Source organism: Halichoerus grypus, chromosome 2, assembly GCF_964656455.1.
Source record: "Halichoerus grypus chromosome 2, mHalGry1.hap1.1, whole genome shotgun sequence".
Taxonomy (NCBI): Eukaryota; Metazoa; Chordata; class Mammalia; order Carnivora; family Phocidae; genus Halichoerus; species Halichoerus grypus.
Window position 1 is genome coordinate 194620500 of NC_135713.1, and position 23048 is coordinate 194643547.

Sequence of the window (23048 nt, forward strand, 5' to 3'; positions counted from 1 at the left end):
ATTTCCACTGGACAGCGTGGAGAAACCGCTCGCAATGGCAGCTGCAGAGAGGAAGTCAGAGCAGGTCACCCAGGGGGTTTCAACTCTCAGAGAATTGGCCTAGAACTTGGAGGCCTGCCCCGCCGCAGCTAGATAACTAGCCTCTAGGCCACCCACGCCCCCATTCCCCCGCAGTGCGCCGTTATCTCTCTGACTGACATCTTTGTCAGCCAATCACCTTTGGAGCTGAGAAAGCGCCTGCCCCCTGAAATGGGGCCGGGCAAGTCATTGGAATGACAAACACTTACGCCAATAGCGAAAGGTTTCAGAAGCTACGGATGCACTAGCCAATGAGGAGAAGGAACCTTTCGAAAGGACATGTCAGGCAGCCAACGGCCGGCGCCGCTACGGGGGTCGCGTGGCTTCCGTTTTGAGAGGGCGGGGCGGGGCTTCAAACGGAAGGTGGCTGTTGTCCGAGCCGAACCAGGTTTGAAACTGGGGGTCGGGCCCGGCAGTCGTTGTCTGTCGCCGCGGCCCCGCTTCCGGGCTAGGCCGTCCCTGCCCGCCCCCGCCCCGCCTCCCTTCGGACCCCTCAGTCTCAGGCCCGGCTCCCCGCCTGACTCGCGCCCGGCCCGCAGCAGCTTGCTGTCGTCCCGGCCCGCACTGCGGCCCCGCCGCCGCCACCATGTCCCTGCACGGCAAACGGAAGGAGATCTACAAGTATGAAGCGCCTTGGACCGTCTACGCCATGAACTGGAGCGTGCGGCCCGACAAGCGCTTTCGCTTGGCGCTGGGCAGCTTCGTGGAGGAGTACAACAACAAGGTGGGCCGGGCAGGGGCTCGGAACCCAGCTGGCAGGGAGCGGGCCCCGGGAGCACCCTTTCCGGGCCGGAGCCCAGACCCCAGGACCCTGCTGCGGACTTGCCTTAGCGCCCCCGGAGCGGTTCCTCTGTGTCTGGCCCTGTGCAGAAGCTTTCGCACTCGTTACCTCATTTAATCCTGGCAGCATTCCTGTGTAGTCAGAAGCGTAATTACCCCCATTTTACTCTTGGGGAAACTGAGGCACCATGTTGTGACTTGACCGAGTCAGACAGCTATTTCGGGGGGGGGGGGATGGCACTCAAACTCGACTTTACACCCAAAAGCTACGCCATTTATCACTCCACTCCTCTCCCTTCGCGCCGCATTGCTTCAACTGGGGGGCGGATAGGGGAAGAGAGAGGGATGGCTGTGAAGAAAGATGCTGGTGCCTCAGTTGGTGGTCATACACACTCTTGGCTACACTAGATTTCTGTTAGGGCTGTTTACTGTGCAGGCTTCCCCGCCTCCTGCTCCCACCCCCAGGTACCATTCATGGATCCCCCAGCCCGTCTGCCAGGAGTGTCACTGCTATTGCTGCCTCATATCTGTCCTCTTAAAAGTGATCTCTTTTTGGAAATTTTGGTCTGTGACCGTGATCCTGCCACTGTTTTCTGAATAGAGAAGGATGACACTTTCCTTATCTTTTCTTGGCTTATTTCATGGTGATACAGAAGTGTAACCTTGAGTAGTAAGTCTTTCTGGACATTGACAACTTGAGGATCTTTCATAGAAGCACAGGCAGTAGGACGAAGCTTTTTTTTTTTTTTTTTTTTTTTAAGATTTTGTTTATTTATTTGACAAAGAGAGAGACAGCGAGAGAGGGAACACAAGCAGGGGGAGTGGGAGAGGGAGAAGCAGGCCTCCCGCTGAGCAGGGAGCCCGATGCGGGGCTCGATCCCAGGACCCTGGGATCATGACCCGAGCTGAAGGCAGACGCTTAACGACTGAGCCACCCAGGCGCCCCAGGAGGAAGCTTTTAAGCTGACATTGCAGCATGAATTTATTTTTGAAAGTTGTTGAATATGTCAGTGGGAAGAATTTTCTTTCCTTTATTCCTTAATCTCTTCCACTTACTGTATTAAACACTGTGAGAGTGATCAGAGCAACTGAGGGCCTTGGCTAGTGGTGTTTAAAGCGTTATACTCCTGCTTGAGACACCACGAACACCATGACTTAAGAAGAATGAAACTGTGTGGACAGTGATAGGCATGGTGCAGGGGGGAAAGCCGGGTGGAGTTTGGTTCTGTCTAGTCCACTGACTAGCTATAAGGTGTTGCACAGGTTAATTTTATTATCTCTCACCCACAGTTTGTTGTAGGAAAAGAGTTCTTTTTTACACATAAAGGTCCTGTCAAAAAACATTTGTACATTGTGAGTTTGTTTACAGTTTTCCAGAAGTATTTCTCTAGAGTCTAGGTCTCAACTTTTCTGGAACCCTCCCCCCTCCTTTTTTAAAGATTGTATTTATTTATTTGAGAGAGAGTGGAGCGAGCTTAAGCACATGAGTTAGGACGAGGGAGGGAGAGGGACAGGCAGACTCCCCGTTGAGCAGGGCTCCATCCCAGGATTCCCCCAGGATTCAGGGATCATGACCTGAGTGGAAGGCAGATGCTTAATTGACTGAGCCACCCAGGCGCCCCTCTGGAATTCCCTTTGAGAAATTGATGAAAGCGACAGACTCTCATTGCCCAGACATAACACAATTTACACACAAATCCCTGGGACTACACACTGATATTAAAGTCCACCCACTGTCCACAGAAAGCAGAGAATCCTGAGCGAGACATAGTTTTATTTTCTGTAATGGCTCGCTCTTCCTTACACCCCATGTGGACAGCAGAATGGAACGGAATTCAAGGTCCTGATGTGGAAACTGTGTCTGTGTTAGTAAAATTGAGACTACTATAACTATTACTTAAGAATATATGTTTAAAAAAAGTAAATATATCTTTCAAAGGGCTTCAGATTTTTTACACAAATCGATGGCCCCTTTCTTCTTGCAAGGTCTTTCAGAGTCAATTTGGGTAAGCAGTAGCAGCCCCATTTCTAAGAAAGGAGGAACTGAGCCACAGATAGGCTGCTGGTGAAATCAGTGAAGTAACTAGGGTCAAACCTCATTTATAGGAACTCTACCCCAAAGTTTGTCCTTTCATTTAACAACCTGATGGAACTCCTTCGTTCCAGGCACACAGGAAGTGTGGGTTTTGGTAGTGAAATATAAACTAATAATCCCAGTAATCACACCATAAGCAGTTACTTCTATCTTAACTCACTTGCATGATGCAGGTGACACAGTATCTTAAAACTATTTTTGTGCACCAATCTGTCCAGGTCAGGGTTCTTAACGTGTGTGTGTGTGTGTGTGTGTGTGTGTGTACATGTGTACGTGTGTACGCATGCCATGGACACCTTTGGCAATCTGAAGCCAGTAGACCTCTTTTCATAATTACGTTTTCAAATGCATAAAAAACATAGGAATATGAAGGAAATCGATTATATTGAATTACAGTTATCAAAAACATTTTTTAAAAAAGTGGAGCTATAGTAATATGTACTTTTTTTAGAGGGTGGGTGAGGGGCAGAGGGAGCAAGAGAATCTCAAGCAGACTCCCTGCTGAGCGCAGAGCCCATCATGGGGCTCGAGCTCATGATCCTGAGATCATGACCTAAGCCAGAACCAAGAGTCGGACAATTAACTGACTGAACCACCCAGGCACCCTTGTACTTTTAAATTAATTCATTAAATTACACCATCCAGTGTAATTATGACTATAATTTTAAAGTAGTGATGAGGGTAAATAGCATTTCAAGATGTTTAATTATAGTAATGTGATATGATAAAAATCTGATTTCTGTCAGTGACAAAGTCAGATATTGACATGGCTGTGAGTAGCTGCCTCCCTTCGTAATGGAAGAAAATGCTAAATTTCAGTCAGAGGTTAGTGAAAATATGAATGTGATTTTCCAATTCAAGCTCATGGACCTCAAGTTAAGAAACCCTGATGAAAAGGATCTGTGCCTGGGGGTTGGTGAGCAGTAAATACCACTTTAACACAGTGCCTTTTAGGCTCAGTTTTGGAGAAGACTTTTACCAAGGAGGTGCCAGACTTCACAGTTTAGAGGAATTTAAAAGTTATTGGAATTTTCGGATCTTTGTTTCCTGCTTGCTGTTGATAATGATTGCCAGCAGAGGGCAAAATAAAGGGACACAGCTTTTAACATGGGTGAAAAAGTCCGGAAATGTTCATCTTTTTTACTCTGGAGACACCGACATAAGAATACATGATTATAATTTCTAAATTTTTTGTAGTAATGTAATCATGTTTTTCCTGTAGTAAAATCATTTGTATTTGTAGTTCAGTAGAATTAAATTTATTTGCATTTCAAGAACAACTTGACTTTCAAGTGTTCCATCATCTGAATACTTTTGGGAGTTGTTTCAGAGTAAAGAACTGGATTCTATCAACTACACCTGGAGTAAGAAGTCCCATAATCAGTATTGTGTTTCATCTCCTCTTGTGGTTTCTGCTGGGGCGTACAGCAGCATTGGTGTTGGAGTGGTGGTTCCCTAAATCTTAGTGTGTGTCTGAGACTCCCCTGAGGGGTTTGCACATTCCTGGGCTCTCCCCCTGAAGTTAGCAGACACTCGGCGGATTCAGAAACGGGTGGTACAGATGGCACTCTAAGAACATTACCCTGGGATTACCGTGACATCTGCTGACCAGAAGCAGAAATCCTATCTTTTTTTTGCATCTACGTGCACCTGAACATTGATTCTTCTCTTCCATCCCATGCAAAAAGCTCTATTACCATATAGCCCCTTTGAGGTACTTTGTGTTGAGATCTCAGTTTGTGTGGCCTTGGGCAAGTTAACATCTGTGCCTCAGTTTCCTCATCTGTAAAATGAGGGTAATAAGTAAGATTAAATGAGTTAATGTATATGTAATGGGTTTAGGAACTCTGCCTGGGACATACATGGTAAGCAATTTAGAAATGTTGCTATTATTATTTAATCATCATCTTTACTATATCTGTATAATTGAAATATAATCAAGGAGAATTATTAGGTGTTAATATAAATGTGATTTATATTTTCAAGAGAGGAATCAGGACCCCAGGCCAGAAAGCTACCTCAGAATGTCATTATGTTCATTCCTCTGCCTTTTAAAGACCCAGAGGAAAAAATTCCCTTGATTCCTTTCAACTACACCCATTTTTGTGGTCTAGAAGCTTCTTGTAGTCAGACTCCAAATACCATAATGTACTAGTTAAAGCCCATTTTCTCTTGTTCTACCTGACTTAGATACAGTAGCTGATACAAGAACGCTGGTACGTCTCCTGAGTTTACAGTGGTATTTGCCCTGTTTTAGGGCAAAAGATGAGTAGCAGTTCCTAGGCTTCTGTTTCACTTAGTTGCATGTTTCAGAATTGGTTTTGAATAGAATTGGCAGAGTCATAGGGATTTATCTTGCCCTAATATTTATCTAACTGACCATCGTGCTTCAAGATTTAGCATCTAGAAAACATTTTAAGGTTCTGAGGAGAGAAATATAGGTATAGTATACCTGATGCTTTTTGAAGAATACTGATAGTAAGACCACCTTGTACTTGAAATATACATGGGACGAATGCTTGCCTTCTCAGCCTGTGTTGATGCCTCTGAGATTTTAAAGCAGTTATTTTATCTATTTGGCACATAATGATTTTGACTCTGGCATATAAATTTTCACTTCTTAGTATTTGTGGCAGCTCTTTAGGAATCTCTTCATTTAATTCACCAGATATGATGTATTGGACACATAATTACATATTTTGGGCACAATGATGATACTTAGTAACCTTCTGTAGCCTTTGTTAGCAGATGTGAAATTGGCAACAAAAAAGACTCTAAGTGTTTTAGTACGCCTAAGGGTTTGTGGTAGACACTTAGAATTTTGCAGTGCTCCACCAGTCCCTCGCAAGACTGTGCAGGGGAATTTAAAATATAAAACTCTTCTGGTTTTAACCTCCTCCTTTCTTTTTTCTAGACAGTGAGAGGACTAATTCCTCCATGGGACCACTGGATAAAAGTGCTGCTGCTTTATTCCTTTTTGTCCTAACCTGGTTCATACAGACTTACTGGAGATGCTGTGATTTGAACAAGGAATGAATCTCTGTTCCATAGGTAGTCTGGCTTGCCTGAGGCCAAGATGCCAGAGCTGATCGGTTAGCCTCTGAGCCAGGAGCTGAAGGGGTACTATGCCAGAATTCATCTCAAAGTTTGACAAGGCAGGACTTCTCTGCAGACATTGATCAATAATAATCAGTCAGGAACAGGCTTGAAGGGAGGACAAATGGAAAAGATTAAGTTTATTCTCTCAGGATTTTGCTTAGCTAATTTTGGTTATATTAACAGTCATAGAAAATGTTCCACTGACTGGAGTGGTATTGTTGATTTGCATAACTTGGGGGCTTTAAAAGAAATTAACATATATACAGGGGTGCCTGGGTGGCTCATTTGGTTGAGCATCTGACTCTTGATATCAGCTCAGGTCTTTTTGTTTTTTAAAGATTTTATTTATTTATTTATTTATTTGAGAGAGAGAGCGCGAGCGAGTGTACAAGCAGGGGCAGGGGCAGAGGGAGAGGGAGAAGCAGACTCCCTGCTGAGCAGGGAGCCCGATGTGGGACTTGATCCCAGGACCCTGGGAACATGACTTGAGCCGAAGGCAGTTGCTTAACCAACTGAGCCACCCAGGCGCCCCATCAGCTCAGGTCTTGGTCTGAGGGTTTTGAGATCTAGCCCTGCATTGGGCTCCATGCTGGGTGTGGAGCCTACTTAAAAAAAAATAAAAGAATTACATATATACACACACACATTCACCTTAATGTTCTGGTACTAGCACTGTGTGTAATAAAAGTGGAATACACAGGTTCTTTCCTCAAGGAGTGTCTCATAACAAGATAGACATGGTACCTTTTAAATTTTTTTAAAATGTAAGATGTGTGTAATGTGAATGGTAACTTATGTTATTCATGAAAGCATTTGAAAGTGAAGATGTGGTCATGTCTTCATAAATATTTTATATTGCATATATGCTTCTTTAAAGATTTATTTATTTGAGAGAGAAAGAGCACGTGTGGGGGTGGCGGGGGCAGGGTCATAGGGAGAGAGAAAATCTCAAACAGAATCCACACCGAGTGTGGAGCCCAATGCTGGGCTCTATCCCATGACTGAGACCACGACCTGAGCCAAAACCAAAGTTGGATGCTCAACTGGCTGCGCCACCCAGGCGCCCTGCATATATATATATCTTAGGAGACCCCTGACATTGTAATATCCACAGTTTTAAAATAAGTAAAAATGATGTTTACAGCCTTTTCTTTTTAGGGACATTTTTTTTTTTAAGTTTTTTTTTTTTTTTTTTTAATTAGGGAGAGAGAGTGTACAAGCAAGGGGAGCGGCATGCAGAGGGAGAGGGATAAGTAGCCTCCCTGCTCATCAGTGAGCCCGATGCAGGGCTCGCTCCTAGGACCCCGGGATCATGACCTGAGCTGAAGGCAGACGCTTAATGACTGAGCCATCCAGGCGCCTCTTAGGGGCATTTTTTTCACATGTTGGGGTAAAGCATTTGTGAAGCAATAGTTGCACAAAGGCAGGGGAAGTGGGAGATAAAAGTTTGACAGGACAGGGAAGACATGGAGAAAAAGGGACAAGGGTAACATAAATGTTGACAATTAAGATGTTTAAAGTTAGGTCATTTTTCCTTATGCTCCCAATACTAAGTGAGGAAGGACAGAAGAATAATGAAGATTGCGTGGGTATAGGAAGATGCTAAGAAAGGAGATCTTTGGCTTCAGATTTCGAGCTCATATGGTTCTCCAGAATTGGATTTTGCAGGCAAAATCAACAGTCCTTTGTTTGGGACAGGGAGAGGAGGGTGCACAGACCGGCAGCAGGCGCTTCTCCATTGGACACCTGGGGTAAGAGGGGAGCTGAGCTGTACAGGGAGACACATAGACGTGCCATCTTCTCGAGATGCAGCAGATAAGGCGGGTTGGAAGAGAGGTGAATTGTGAGCAGCTTGACAGTTTATCATCCCGATTGGCTGGGGAAATGCAAAAGCTTCGTGTGTTTCTGTTAACTTGGAACACGGCCCTGGCTTCTCCCATAGGGGCTTCCTTCAGAGCATGTAAGAAGCACTTGCCTCAGTCAAAAAGAACCAGCACAACAGCTGTAGAAAGATACTATAAAAAAGAGGAAATTATGGGAAACAAGTGGCAGGTAAAGTACCCACACTAGAAAAATGTTTTTTAACCTCAGATGAAAATTAACGGCCAGTCCTGCCACCATAAATTCAAAGAACTTAAGAAAGTAAAGAACTCCAAGCAGAGATACAGAAGATCAGGTAAAATAAGGCACAGTGACAGGAGAAAATGGAGCATCAGCAGGTACAGCTGAGGAAAGTAGTGGAAAAGAAAACAAAAGTTATCACAGAATTAAAAGCCACATTGGAAAGAGAATAAATACAAATACAAACTGCTGAAAACCTAGTGAAGGATAAGAAAGACAGGTTGAGCAAGTGAAATGGAAATAAACAGTTGACTGCAGTAGATGCAGAAAACACAAAAGCTCAAATATGTAATTAAAGACTTTATGGAAATAAAGGTTTGAAGTAATGAGTTTAAACCATCTTTCAAGAAAAATGGACACAAAACAATTGACACTGAAAACTTTCCTAGGAAAGTTTCTCAGTTTTAAGGGTGAAGAAAGAATCTTGGGTAGCCAGGCAAAACAGTTGATTCCTCTTGAAGAGGAGAAATTAGGCATACCACATTTGATGACAGCAGGTAATGGAGCAATGTCTACAAATGTGCAATTATTATAGATTGTGCCACTATAAATACCTGAGAATATGCTTAAGAATACATAAGATTTATGTTGTAAAAATAATGCACTTTTTAAAGAAACTCAGTTTATAAAAATGGACCGTGTATTAAGAAAACACATTTTTTAAGTTAAGGGAAGTCAGTTGATTAGGAAAAATTACTACATATCAAAACTTAAGGGTGGGTGAGAAAACTGAGGCCCAAATATGATAAATGACTTGCCCAAAGTGATATAGATGGTAAAGGCAGGGCCAGAATTGGAATATTGTTTGTCGCCAGAGCCTTAAAAATAAATATATACCAATGTCAAAAAAAATTATGAAGAAAAAGAATGTGTTGAAAAACAGGGAAACAGTTGCCCTACCAGAATAGAATAAATATATTGGAATTGGTATAGTTATAGCCAAAGAGATTGGTGGAACCACATAGAATGTTCCAAAGCAGATCTAAGTGTATATAGGAATATAGTCTGTGGTAAGATAGAACCTTAATTCACTAGGAAAAAATAATAATAAATTGTATGGCATAATTAGCTGTCCATTTGGCAGAAGAATTTCGAGCCTGCAAATTCACTTTATATATGAAAATCAATTCTAGATGAAATATTTAAATATTAAGTCCTACAAGCAATAATAGAAGAAAATTGACTAGGAAATTTGTACTGAGGCAGTGGGGGTGAGCAGAGGAGAAGGCAGTCTTAAAACCAATCATCGAATCCAAAGTCAAATAAGGAAAAGATTGACAGATTATACTACATACAAATAAAACTACATACAAATAAATACAAATAATGCTGTGGACAAAGTCAAAGACAAATGATAGGCCAGGGGATATATTTTCAAAACATGACAGGTTAATTTACTTAGTGTGATAGAAAAATGGACAGAGTGGGACGCCTGGGTGGCTCAGTTGGTTAAGTGTCTGCCTTTGGCTCAGGTCATGATCCCAGGGTCCTGGGATCAAGCCCCGCGTCAGGCTCTCTGCTTAAAGGGGAACCTGCTTCTCCTTCTCCCTCTGCTTACTTGTGCGCTTACTCTCTTTCTCTCTGTCAAATAAATAAAATCTTAAAAAAAAAAAAAAAGAAAAATGGACAAAGTATAAATATCCAGTTCATAGTAGTGAATGTGAGTGCTCAATAAATGGAAAAGATGCTCAACCTCACAGGTAGTTAAGGAAAATGAGAATTGATCTTGTGATTTTTTTTTCCTTTCAAATTTATAAAAATTAAGTTGACTGCTTCTAGTGTTGTTGATGGTATGAGGAAATGAACACTTACATATGCTGGTAGGAGTGTGAATTGCTACAGCCTATTTGGAAAGTAAATCAGCATTTAAAATTGCACATACCTTGTTGTGCCTGGCTGGCTCAGTTGGTAGAGCATGTGACTCTTGATCTCAGGGTCATGAGTTCAAGTTCCACATTGGGCTTGGGCATAGAGCCTACTTAAAAAATAAATAAATAAAAAAATAATTAATTAAATAAAGCAAGTATTGCTGCATTAAAATAAAATGTACATACCCTCTAATACAGAAGTCTCATTCTTGGGATTGGCCTCCAGAAATAAAGATAGCAGTACATAAGCACATATGTACAAGGCCCATGTAAGTAGTGGCAAAAAAGGGAAACTGTACATTATTAGGGGAGTTGTTGAGCCACATAATATGGTACATTTATTCTATGAAATATGCATCAATTAAAGAATGAGTTGGATCTATGTATTGACCTGAGGGATGTCCTTATTTTGTTAAATTAATGAAAAGATTCATAGCATTGGATATAGTATTCCATTTTTCTAAAAGTTGAGGGAAAACCCTACACTTGTGTATATATATGAGCATAAAGAAGCAACATACACTAAATAATTGTAATATATTGGGGAGGGGTTGGGGGAGAAGTTAATCACTTTTTTTGTATACCTATACTTTGGTTTTATACAATGGTCATACATTTTATAATTCTTTTACAATCTATAAAAGTTTGTTTATTTTTTTTTTTTTTAAGATTTTATTTATTAACTTGACAGAGACACAGCGAGAGAGGGAACACAAGCAGGGTGACTGGGAGTGGGAGAAGCAGGCTTCCCGCTGAGCAGGGAGCCCGATGCGGGGCTTGATCCCAGGACCCTGGGATCATGATCTGAGCCGAAGACAGACGCTTAACGACTGAGCCACCCAGGCGCCCCTAAAAGTTCATTTAAAGAATAAAATAAACCCAATTGAAAGATTTTAAAAATAAATAAGAAAGATCGTTTAGTTAGAACTTACAAGTTGTAAGACTTGTTCTCAAGTCTGAGCAAGAAAGTAATAGAAGATATAATGGTAAGGGGTTTAGGATAGAATTTTGGTGTTTAAATTCTATCAGTCACCCCCTTTCCCCTTGGGAGCTTCTTATCAAGGAAGTTATATACTAGTAATAATAATAGCCAAAGGAGAAATCTAGCCCCACTCTACTAACGACTGAACAAGCACCTCCAATGTGATGCTACTCCCTGGTAAATTAAGCTGGAGAAATGCAGATTAGCCTTAAATCCTGAGTGAGATTTTCTGCTTTTCCACATCTAATTTATGGGCAGACCCAACCTGACCTCACCTATTCAGCTGAAGGTGGAGAGAAGCTGGAGCAAAGGATGGTCAGACCCATAATGAGTAGGCTGGTTTGCTTCTCCATGTAGGAGCAGGATGGGAAAGAGCGAGAGTGCAGTTGTGCCTGCCTAGCAGAGCAGTCAGGCCCCTAATGAGACATGTCCATGTGCTTGGCTCAGGGCTTTGGTCAGTTTAGCAGTTGGAACTAGTTAACAGTGGGGATGCAAGTGCAGAGCTCTTCACCCTCAGTATTTCTTCCCCTGGGGGACAGGGACAGAAACTCCCTTTCCTTTCCTTTTTTTTTTTTTTTTTAAGATTATTTATTTGAGAGAGGGAGAGCAAGAGAGAGAGAGCACAAGCAGGGGGAGTGGCAGATGGAAAGGGAGAAGCAGACTCCCCACTGAGCAGGGAAGGAGGGAGCCCGATGTAGGGCTTGATCCCAGGACCTGAGCAGAAGGCAGACGCTTAACTGACTGAACCACCCAGGTGCCCTAGAAATACCCTTTTCTATGGGCATAGGTGGACATAAGGAGTAGGAGATGAGGTATAAAGATCGAGAGTGCTACTAACAGTTTTTTAAGACTATGGTCAAAAGCCTAGTTAAAGCATAGTTTTAAGGCAAAACAAAGTGCCAAATTTCAGTAGAAAATCTGAATAATTAAATTCCTAAGGATTTTTTGAAGAATTGAAAATGTAGTCAAAGATCTACTCCCAAAAAGGCACCACCTCAGAGTTTTATGGGCAAATTTATCAAAGGCACAGTAACCATCTATAAGAGTTCCTATAAATCAGTAAGAAAAAGATAGACTCAACTCAGTAAAATAAACTGAAGCTTGGCTGTGGGATAGGATTACCTATATTTAAAAGGCAGCTTCAGGAGGCACCTGGGTGGCTCAGTCGGTTGGGTGTCCTACTCTTGATTTCGGTCAGGTTGTGGTCTCAGGGTCCTGAGATTGATCCCCAAGTGAGGCTCTGCGCTCAGCTTGGAATCTGCTTGAAATTCTCTCTCCCTCTCCCTCTGCCCCTCCCCCAGCAGGCACACATGCTCTCTTTCTCTGTCTCTCAAATAAAGAAATAAAATCTTTTAAAAGGCAGCTTCATGATTGTGGGCAGGATACTTACTGTCTCTTTTATTCAGTATCTTAGAAAAGTGGCAAGAAGAATAGTACCTGGGTCATGAAGATGTTGGGAGGGTTAGCGGTAGTGATGTACAGCAGTAAGCCCGGTGCTTGTACTTGAACTAGCATAAGCACACACATAATTAACTTGTTACTGTTAATCAGAAGTAGAAATAATAAACAAATATGCTCAGCTTCAAGAGTAAAATGGTGAAATAGCATTTTTATCCATCAGATTAGCAAAAATGTAAAAGATTATTTTTTCTGTTTTGAAAGTTATGGAGAAATTGGCCCTCATACACTGTTCAAGAAAATGTAAATGGAAGCAGCCTTTCGAAGGCTGTTGGATCAAATCCATTAACTTTTTTTTAAGCTTAAAACAACATTCATTATCTCGTAGTTTCTGTGGTACTAACATTTAAAATGTGATGCAACAATTGCATATCTAGCAATCTATTCAATAAAGCATTTGTACATGTGTACACAGTATTGTTTATAATAGCAAAACAATGGGTTATAACCACAGTAATTGTGAATGGTTAATAAATTATGGTGTGCTTAACATGGCCTGCTATAGAAGAATGAGGTAAACCTGAGAAGACCTTCCAAGATAAGTTGTTAAGAGCAAGTTGCAGAATACACTTTGTGGTCCAAGCCTCTCTATGTTTTTTAAAACACCCCACCACATACATATGCATATGCACAGAGGAGGGGTGCCTGGGTGGCTCAGTCGTTAAGCATCTGCCTTCGGCTCAGGTCATGATCCCCGGGTCCTGGGATTGAGCCCCGCATCGGGCTCCCTGCTCAGCGGAGAGCCTGCTTCTCCCTCTCCCTCTGCCTTCCTCTCTGCCTACTTACGCTCTCTGTCTCTCTGTCAAATAAATAAATAAAATCTTAAAAAAAAGAATATAGATTCCTGGGCCCTACTTGACACTTGTTGAATCAGAATCTTGGACTAGATCAAAAAAAAAAAAAAAAAAAAAATGAAATCTTGCCATTTGCAACGACGTGGATGGAACTAGAGGGTATTATGCTAAGTGAAATAAGTTGATCAGAGAAACATCTATCATATGATCTCACTGATGAGGAATTTGAGAAACAAGACAGAGGATCATAGAGGAAGGGAGGGAAAAATGAAACAAGACGAAACCAGAGAGGGAGACAAACCATAAGAGACCCTTAATCTCAGGAAACAAACTGAGGGTTGCTGTAGTGGAGTGGGGTGGGAGGGATGGGGTGGCTGGGTGATGGACATTGGGGAGGGTATGTGCTATGGTGAGCGCTGTGAATTGTGTAAGACTGATGAATCACAGACCTGTGCCCCTGAAACAAATAATACATTATATGTTTATTTAAATAAATAAAGAAAGAATCTTGGGCTAGAGCTGGGTGCCCCAGGAATGTGTAGAGCACTCCAGGTAAATTTGATGCCCAGATTTGGAGACCACTGCTGTCTACAGTACAAGCAGAAGTAAGACAGGGCCTGTTTTTAAGGCATTTGCTAAGTGAAATAGCAGAAGACAGTAATGTAAATACTTTCATTTGGTAGTTAGGGGTTGGTCATCAAATGGATGGTACAGATCAGTACAGAAAGATCCCTGTACCAGGAAGACTACAGATGGTTTATGAAGGAGGTGAGGCATAGTAGTAATATTAAAAGCTCAACACTCTGAGTACGAGTATACATTAGCCTAAGCAATTTACATACAAAGGGTGTTTATATACAGAGAGTGTTGCAAAGAACTCTGAGGTAGGTACTGTGAACGTCTTCACTTTACAGATTGGAAAACCAGTTTAGCAAAGTTAAGTAACATGTCCAAGGTCCTACAGCTAGCAAGTGGTAAGTAAGGGGCCCTGGCTTCCTAATGCCACTGTGCTGTATTAAAATTGGGTGGGATTTAGGTTGTTGGAAAGGAGGTAGGAGGGTTTTACAAGCATAGAGGGCAGTGTAAGGAAAGGAACCTGAAAAAGATGAGAAGCAGTGACTAGATAAATAAGAGTGGAAGTAAGATAGGCTAGGGCCGGGTGGTGAAGAGCCTTGAATGTCTGGTTGAGAGGATCCTAAGTGGCAAATGCTCACAGGATCTGATATTTCTTTTTTTTTTTTTTTTTAAGATTTTATTTATTTATTTGACAGAGACACAGCGAGAGAGGGAACACAAGCAGGGGGAGTGGGACAGGGAGTAGCAGGCTTCCCGCTGAGCAGGGAGCCCAGTGTGGGGCTCGATCCCAGGACCCTGGGACTATGACCTGAGCCGAAGGCAGACGCTTAACGACTGAGCCACCCAGGCGCCCCGGGATCTGATATTTCAGGGTTGGGGTGAAATCTCTGATGACTTGAAAGGTAGCTTTTAAAAGGGAGTGTAGTGTTTTCTCTAGTTTAACCTCACAGTGTTATCTGCGTGGTTAGGGAGATTTTGTCTCTCGCGCTTGCTCCTGTATCCCCAGCACTTAGAACAGTGCCTGGCACCTAGTAGCCGCACATTACAATTCATTGAATAAGTACGTGAATGAAATATCTGGCTCAAAATCTATATGAGAGGCTTATTCTTTGTTTTGCCCAATGAGCCCAAAAATTTAACCTCTCATCTGTTTGTTCCTCCCTCCCCCACCACAGTTGATGCCAGTTTTCCCTGTTCCATCTAGAATCTTCCTTCTTTATGTATTATTTTCTGCAAAGGTCCGCATTTTAAATTCTCAAAGAACTGTTCATTCGGTCAAAATCCCTCTTGTGATCATCTCTGGTTGTCCCTTGTCATTCTCACTGCCTGTCACCATAGGCTCTTAACCTTTTCCAGTTTTCCTGTGGGTCCCTGGGCTGAGCCCCCTGCCCGGCAGACAGTGCTGCCCAGCATTACCACGCCTCATACTCTTACTTCCAAGGCCTCATAGTCCTCCTGCCCCTTCTCAGACACCTTCACAGGGGAAAGCCCACCTAGGTCCTCAGTTTGCTTTCGGGGCTCTGCACCCAGCCCCATCTGCACTGCTTTCTCAGATGGTCTCTCAAACGGGTTTTCTTGCTGCCATTTGGTTTGGGTCATTTAGTTTGTCCCCTTAGTACATTGATTTGTTCCTTCTCTCCCATCTGCCTGGGGTGAATTCCCTTTGTTCTTTGCCTCCCCAGAACCTTTCCACACACTTTTGAAGACTGCTCAAATCCAATCTCTACTTTTCCTCACTTGCCCCCTTTGAGTTATTGCTCTTTCTTCTAAACTATTACCAGTTATCTGTGTTATAAATAAGCAGCTTATCATGTATTACCTGTGGTATCACTTTTATTGCTGTCTTAGGGCAGTGTTACTGTGTTTTAGGAAAGTGGGTTTTTTCTCATTTTACATCTTCATACATCATCTCCCCTAACACATTATATTTTTTTATTTTTGAAAGCCTGTAGGTGTTCCATAAAAATGAATATTTAGATTTAGTCATCATCAGGTTTTTAAAAGTCAGACATGGATGGCAAGATTTATAAATATACATAGAAAAATCCTTAGGAATCTACCAAAAAAGCTACTAAAACTAATAACTAATTAACCAAAGATACAGGATTCAAGATTAATGATCAAGTCAATTCCATGTAGTGGCAGTAAGCAGTTGGAAATGGAATTTTTAAAACAATTTCATTTGTAATAGGTTAAAAAATACTTAGGAATAAAGTTAATGAAAAAAATGCAAGACTGGTACATTGAAAACTTTAAAACACTGCTGAGAGAAATTAAAGCCTAAATGAGAAATATGCTGTTTATGGGCTAGACAACTCATTATTGTTAAGAAAGCAGTTTTTCCAAACTGATTTATAGATGCAACACAATCCCAAGCCAAATCTTAGCAGGCTTTTTTAGAATTTAGCAAGCTGGTTCTAAAATTTACACAGAAAAGCAAATATATGGAATAGCTAAATCATTCTGAAAAAGAACAACAAAGTTGAAGAACTCACACCATCTGATTTCAGGACTTCACTGGAAAACTGCTATAATCAAGACAATGTAGTGCTGGTAAATGGATAGGCATATAGATCAATAGGGCAGAATAGAGAGTCCAGAAATAGATGCACAAATACACAGTCAATTGATTTTCAACAAAGCGGCCAAAGTAATTCAAAGGAGAAAGGATAGTTTTTATCAAATGATGCTGGGACAGTCAGACATTCATATATTAAAAAAGCGAACCTTGGGCTCCTGGGTGGCTCAGTTGGTTAAGCGACTGCCTTCAGCTCAGGTCATGATCCTGGAGTCCCGGGATCGAGTCCCACATCAGGCTCCCTGCTCGGCGGGAAGTCTACTTCTCCCTCTGACCCTCCCCCCCTCATGCTCTCTCTCTCTCTCAAATAAATAAATAAAATCTTTAAAAAAAAAAAGCGGGGGCGCCTGGGTGGCTCAGTCGTTAAGTGTCTGCCTTCGGCTCAGGTCAGGATCCCAGGGTCCTGGGATCGAGCCCCGCATCGGGCTCCCTGCTCAGCGGGAAGCCTGCTTCTCCCTCTCCCACTCCCCCTTCTTGTGTTCCCTCTCTCACTGTCAAATAAATAAAATCTTTAAAAAAAAAAAAAAAAAAGCGAACCTTGATTCATACTTGACATCATATAAAGCAATTAACTTGAAATGGATCATAGGCCTAAATGTAAAGCCTAAAACTATAAAACTTTTAGAAGAAAACATAAGAAAAATTTGTGGCCTGTGGGTGGGGCAAAGAATTCCTAGCAAGGACACAAAAACCATGAGTTAAAAAAAGAAACGATAAACTGACATCATCAAAATTTATTTCTGTTTTTTGGGGCACCTGGCTCTCTCAGTCTGTAGAGCATGTGTGACTCTAAATCTTGGGGTTGTGAATTCAAGACCTATGTTGGGTGTAGAGATTACTTAAATAAATAAAACTTTTAAAAATAAATAAAATCTCTGTTCTTCAAAAAACACTGAAAGAAAATGATAGAACAGCTGTAGACTATGAAAAGATAGTTGCAAAACACATAACTGGGGGCTTGTATCCAAAATATGCAAAGAACTCTCAAAACTCAATAAATAAGAAAACAACCTGGTAAAGAATGAAGTGAAACATGGGGCGCCTGGGTGGCTCAGTTGTTGAGCGTCTGCCTTCGGCTCAGGTCATGATCCCAGGGTCCTGGGATCAAGCCCCGCATCGGGCTCCCTGCTCCTTGGGAAGCCTGCTTCTCCCTCTCCTGCTCCCCTGCTCCCCCTGCTTGTGTTCCCTCTCTCACTGTGTCTCGCTCTGTCAAATAAAATCTTTAAAAAAAAAAAAAAGAATGAAGTGAAACTATTCTGTGTGATTCTGATCGTACAACACAAAGGGCGAACTCGAATGTAAACTGTAGACTTTGGGTGATGATGTGTCAATGTAGGTTCGTCAGTTGCACAAATGTACCACTTTGGTGCAGGTGTTTTGATAGTGGAGGTGGTGTACACATGTAGGGGCAGAAGGTATATGGGAACACTACTTTCTGCGCAATTTTTCTGAGTCTAAAAAACCAAGTCTTTTTTTTTTTTAAAAAAGGACAAAATACCTGAACAGGCTTCAGTGGAGAATAAATAGGGATAGCAAATAAGCACATGAAAAGATACACAGTATCATTAGTTAGTAGGGAAATGCAAATTAAAGTATTGCTATACACCTGTTAGAATGATTTTTTTTTTTTTTTTAAGCAGGCAATACCAAGTGCTGACAGGGATGTGGAGGGTGTGGACCTCTTCTCTATTGCTAGTGGGAATGCAGAAGGACACAGCCACTTTAGGGAACAGTTGGCCGTTTGTTTTTGAATCCAGTTAAACCTACATTTACAGCATGACCCAGCAGTTCTACTCTTAGTTGTCTACCCAAGAGAAATGAAAGCTTGTCCAAGAAAAACTTAGGCATAAATATTCGTAGCAATATTTATAATGGTCCCAAACTAGAAATAACCTAAAAGTTCATCAGCTGGTAAATGGACATAAATTACAGTGTTTCCACATAATGCAATGTTTTCAGCAATGAAAGAGGAGACACTACTGATACACCCAGTAATGTGGATGAATCTCAGGAGCATTGTGCTAAAAGTAGCCAGTCACAAGACTCATAACCATATGATTCCATTTGTATGGTATCCCAGAAAAGCCAAAAGTACAGATCAGTGGTTGCTTGGGGCTAGGGGTAAGGAGCCCAAGAGAACTTTTTGGGGTAATAGAAATGTTCTATATCTTAATTATCATGAGAGGTTTCCCAACTGTATACCTTTGCAAATGTATACATTCTAAATCATTGAACTGTACACTTAAAGTGAGTTTTATTGCATGCAACTGTACCTAAATTGTTTAAAAAAAAAAAAAAGGAGGATACTGGTATCTGAGCCTGAAGTTAGGCAACAGTAGAAGGAATTCTGTTTTTCTGCTGTGTGCTTGGTGCTTACCCACTTATTTTGGATCTTTACCAAAAATTCCCCATTCCATCTTCCAGTTGGTAGAAGTTCATAAACAACTGTATACTGAGTGGATTTTCTCACTGAGCCAGATGGAGTTTGACAGAAAAGAATGGAAGTTAATATTGGTCCAAATCAATTCTAAGAAAAAGTGGCTGGAAACCAGGGAACTTTGCCATCGATGGCAATCACTTTTTTTTGCCAGTTACAGTGGGTTTGGGTTCTTTTTGGGGGGAAGGGTAGAGGGAGGGGCAGAAGGAGAGGGAGAGAATCTTAAGCAGGCTCCAGGTCCAACGCAGAGCCGGATGCAGGGCTCGATCTCACAACCCTGACTGAGATCATGACCTGAGCCAAAATCCAGAGTTGGACACTTAACCAACTGAGCCACCCGGGTGCCCCAGTGGTTTGGTTTCTTGAATGCTCCTTTGACACATGCTTATGTGTAAGCATGTTACTAGCCAATGTGTTGGGAGGTAGGGGGAAGGATCTGATGTATTTGATACTGCTCCAGAAAAACAAATGTTTACCTGGCTCAATTTGGTTGTGTTACAGGTTCAGCTTGTTGGTTTAGATGAAGAGAGTTCGGAGTTTATTTGCCGAAACACTTTTGACCATCCGTACCCCACTACAAAGCTCATGTGGATCCCCGACACAAAAGGCGTCTATCCAGACCTACTGGCGACAAGTGGTGACTATCTCCGTGTGTGGAGGGTAAGCAGGTGCTCAATTAGGAGCCAGACCAACGGGCTTTCTCTGTGTTGGCTGTTACTAAGCAGCGTGGAGTCACAGAACTGAATGGGGTTGGAGGCAGTGAGTGTCATTGTAGCCCAGAAGAAACAAATGGTAGTGGATCTGGAATGACCTCGTTTGACTCACCAGATTCCCTGGTAAATCTGCCAAGATTCCTTGAAGTCCTCTTGCGGTCAGGCCACAGTCGGCTCTGGAACTTGGGAGGCTCGGTTAACCTGATGAAATGAAGAGAACCTTCTGGGGGTGGAGTGGGAGGTGGGGATGCTTGAGGCTTCTTACTCTGTATATAGCCGAGATATTTTTGAGTGAATTAAAAACAAAATACCGGGCCACTGATTCCAGTGAAGTATGTGAGTGGATTGTGGAGCCTCCCCTCCTCTCTTAGCTGAGCCCAGCAGCAGCAGCATCTCTCCTAGCCTGGAGGTGTAGTGCCCAGCCAGGCAGGGTTCAGAGGTTCTGGGTCGGGCAAGGTGAGAAGATCTCTCCTCTAGGAGAATCTAGGGGTGAACATTTGGAAAAACAAAGCGGGGCAGAGGAGAAAGCTTGGAAAGAAGTAGCATTCAGGGAGTTCCTCTGGCTTTTATTACTCTATGATAAAAATGGTTTTCCCCTATGTCTTCTGTTTAGTAATATATTGTCTAATCGGAGCTTTTAAAGGTTTTCTGTGAAGATAAGACTGGCTGATTTTTAAAAATTACTGTTCCTTCAGGTTGGTGAAACAGAAACCCGGCTGGAATGTTTGCTAAACAATAACAAGAACTCAGATTTCTGTGCTCCTCTAACCTCCTTTGACTGGAATGAGGTGGATCCTTATCTGTTAGGTAAGGGAGTGAGGGGGTGCGTATTCCAGTTTGAAGAAGCAAAGATAACATTTCCTCAGATATAACACCGGGCCTGAGGTCCATGCATCAGCCTAAAATGGGCCAGAGGGAAAGAGGCTAAATATGGAATGTGGTTATTAATTCCTCATGTGGAGCTGAGCTTCCCATGTGTATATATCTTGTCTCTCCAGTCAGCAGAGTCCAAGGTCCTGGGGTAGGGATTGAATACTTGACTCTTGTTGGCTAGCAAGTATCTATGGCATGTCGCCTCCTGGGCTACACAGAGCAGTAGACACAAGGAGGGAAGCCTCACTCCTATCAGCCACTGACGTGCACTGGTTGTTTCCAGGTACCTCCAGCATTGATACGACTTGTACCATCTGGGGGCTGGAGACAGGGCAGGTGTTGGGGCGAGTGAATCTTGTGTCTGGTCATGTGAAGACCCAGCTGATCGCGCATGACAAGGAGGTAATGATGCTGTTCCTCTTTCTGCTTTCCTTAGCTGCTTTCTGTGCCTTCAGTTCGGGGTCAGACCATCCTCTCACTATTGTGCAGAGTATGTGAAAAATCATAATGCTGATGTCTTGTTGAAATTGAAAATAGTAGTGTGTCCCAATAGTGAGAAACAACACTGTTGTAAACTAACGTGGGTTTTTTTTGGCCTACGTAAACAACTTAATCTACATGTATAGTTTTTGTGCCAGAGGTTGCTGTTTTGTAATAATGAACGCTCTTATTGGACCTGATGGAATTAAAAAATAACACTTATCTTGAAATATATTTACTTTTTGGAGGAGAGGGAAATGGGGGGAAACCAGGAAGAGGGAAAATTTCTTGGCAGACAAACTTAAATCATCATTTTTTTCTCTCAACTTGTTTTATGAAATTCTAGTATGTTCCTTAATACTTTTAATACAGTCTGGAATGGAACATGGTTTATTTTCATGGTGATGTTTCTCCTATGTTTATTGGAAAAGCCGAGGGGAGCTATTTGTGATTGTGTTTTGATCAAAGCATTCTTCTGAGGAGAGCTTTTGGAAACCAGTCATAAATTTTTTCCTCCCAGAGCTGCTGCATGCCTCTTGTACTCTTGATTTCCTGTGGGTCGTGTTTCCTTTTCTTTTCTCCCTTACCCTGCTCAGCGAGGAGTATTAGTCCAGATATAAAGAATGCCTTGACCTCAGGTCAGACACTTGAGGTTGTCCTCAGAATGGGAAGATGGTGACCAGGTTATCACTCTTAGTAAGGGGCTGGTCTTTGGCTTTCTGCGCTCCTCAGGGTAAGCTCTGTTACAAGACTGCCAGACTTGGCTGCTGCTAGGCTAAGGGGCAAAGGAAGAGTTTGTCCTACAGAGAGGACCAGTAAGGAACTTCTGGAAACCCTCTTGACATCAAGTGGAACAGGTTGCTACATTTTAGTTCTGTGACAACCTAGTTTGCTCTTCTCTGTCAGGGTCCAACCCAGAAGACTAGAACTACTATAAATATTTAAACTTGGGATTTAACCTAGGGCATTGCTCACAAAGACGATGGTGAAGCTGGGAGGCCACACTGGCAACAGCGAGGTAAGGTGGAGAATAGGAGACATGGGAAGCTGTTACTGCCTGTAGGCCAGAGGGGCGAAGGGAGGAGACAGGGTTCCTGGAGCCCAGGGGCTGGGTCTCCCTGGCAAAAGCTAAAACCACGGAGGGGACACAGCCATTGCCAGAGACACTGAGGGAACAGAGAGAGGGGATGAGAAATACCTTAGCTTCTCCCTAGGGCAAGGGCCAGGGATGGATCTTAACCAGCACCCCGGCCTTGAAGAAACAGACCTGGGAGGGTGGCTCTCAGAGAAGCAGCGACACCTCCTAGACCTTTGCTTTTCTTCAATCCACCTCTTTGTCAAGGTGGAGACTTGTTTGGAAGCTTTTTCTTGTTGCTGCCTGCCGCAGGGCTGGGTGTGGAGGAGGGGAGTGTCTACCCAGGAGTTGTCACCTTCCCTAGGTTTAGGAGGAAATGCTTAGGTGGAGAAAGAGGAAAGAGCTCAGAGAGCTTGACATGCTCGGCCGCATTGCCTGGGGCACCTGAGCGCTTAGCGGGGCAGCCGAGGTGTCCCTGTCCCTGGGATTCCTGGGAGCCAGCTCGTGGGGAACACATCTTGTAAACATACCCTTGCCCTGACATGGGTGGACAGTGCTGGTCAGAGCCGTGATCTGTCAGGCCTCCTTGTGATGACCGGCCGGGTTTGCTTTTGTACCACTCCTAATTCCTACCATAGAAAGAGAAGTGTAATTTCGTAGTCAGCCAGAGAAAAAGGAATTTATGAGCTCGAATAGAAATAGATGCTTCTTTGGCAATGTCCCTTAGTAAGCAGAACCTCAAGAAGGCTGGAGTCACGGTATTTAGTGAGAGATGCCACTCATGTCTCCCCAGAAGTCAGCTGTTACTATCCTTGACCCCAGGAGATCCTTGGAATTGGTTTTTCAGTTTTTCTCTCTTTCCACTCTGGCTCTGGCTTTGTCTGTCTCTCTTTGTTGCTTTTTTTTCTCTGAAGCTCTCTGTTGCTCTCTGCCCTTGTTTTCTCATAGGTATTAGTGGTGTGCAATGTTTGCAGCAAGTAATAAATGCAGAAAACAATGATTCAAAACCTAAATTGATACACTTATGAATACAAACCAACT

General features: G+C 42.7%; 1 protein-coding gene across 2 annotated transcripts in view; it reads left to right on the forward strand.

Moving 5' to 3' along the window:
* Positions 1-459: 459 nt before the first annotated feature.
* The window catches only part of DCAF7 (DDB1 and CUL4 associated factor 7), a 32121-nt gene continuing 9532 nt past the window's right edge, over positions 460-23048 (forward strand). For both annotated transcript variants that reach the window (XR_004924755.2, XM_036116192.2), the window contains exons 1-4: positions 460-802; positions 19368-19526; positions 20275-20386; positions 20736-20854. Coding sequence is in view for 1 of the 2 variants with exons in the window: in XM_036116192.2 (XP_035972085.1) it covers positions 665-802; positions 19368-19526; positions 20275-20386; positions 20736-20854 (528 nt within the window). In the remaining variant the exon portion in view is untranslated. The remainder of the gene's footprint in view (positions 803-19367; positions 19527-20274; positions 20387-20735; positions 20855-23048) is intronic.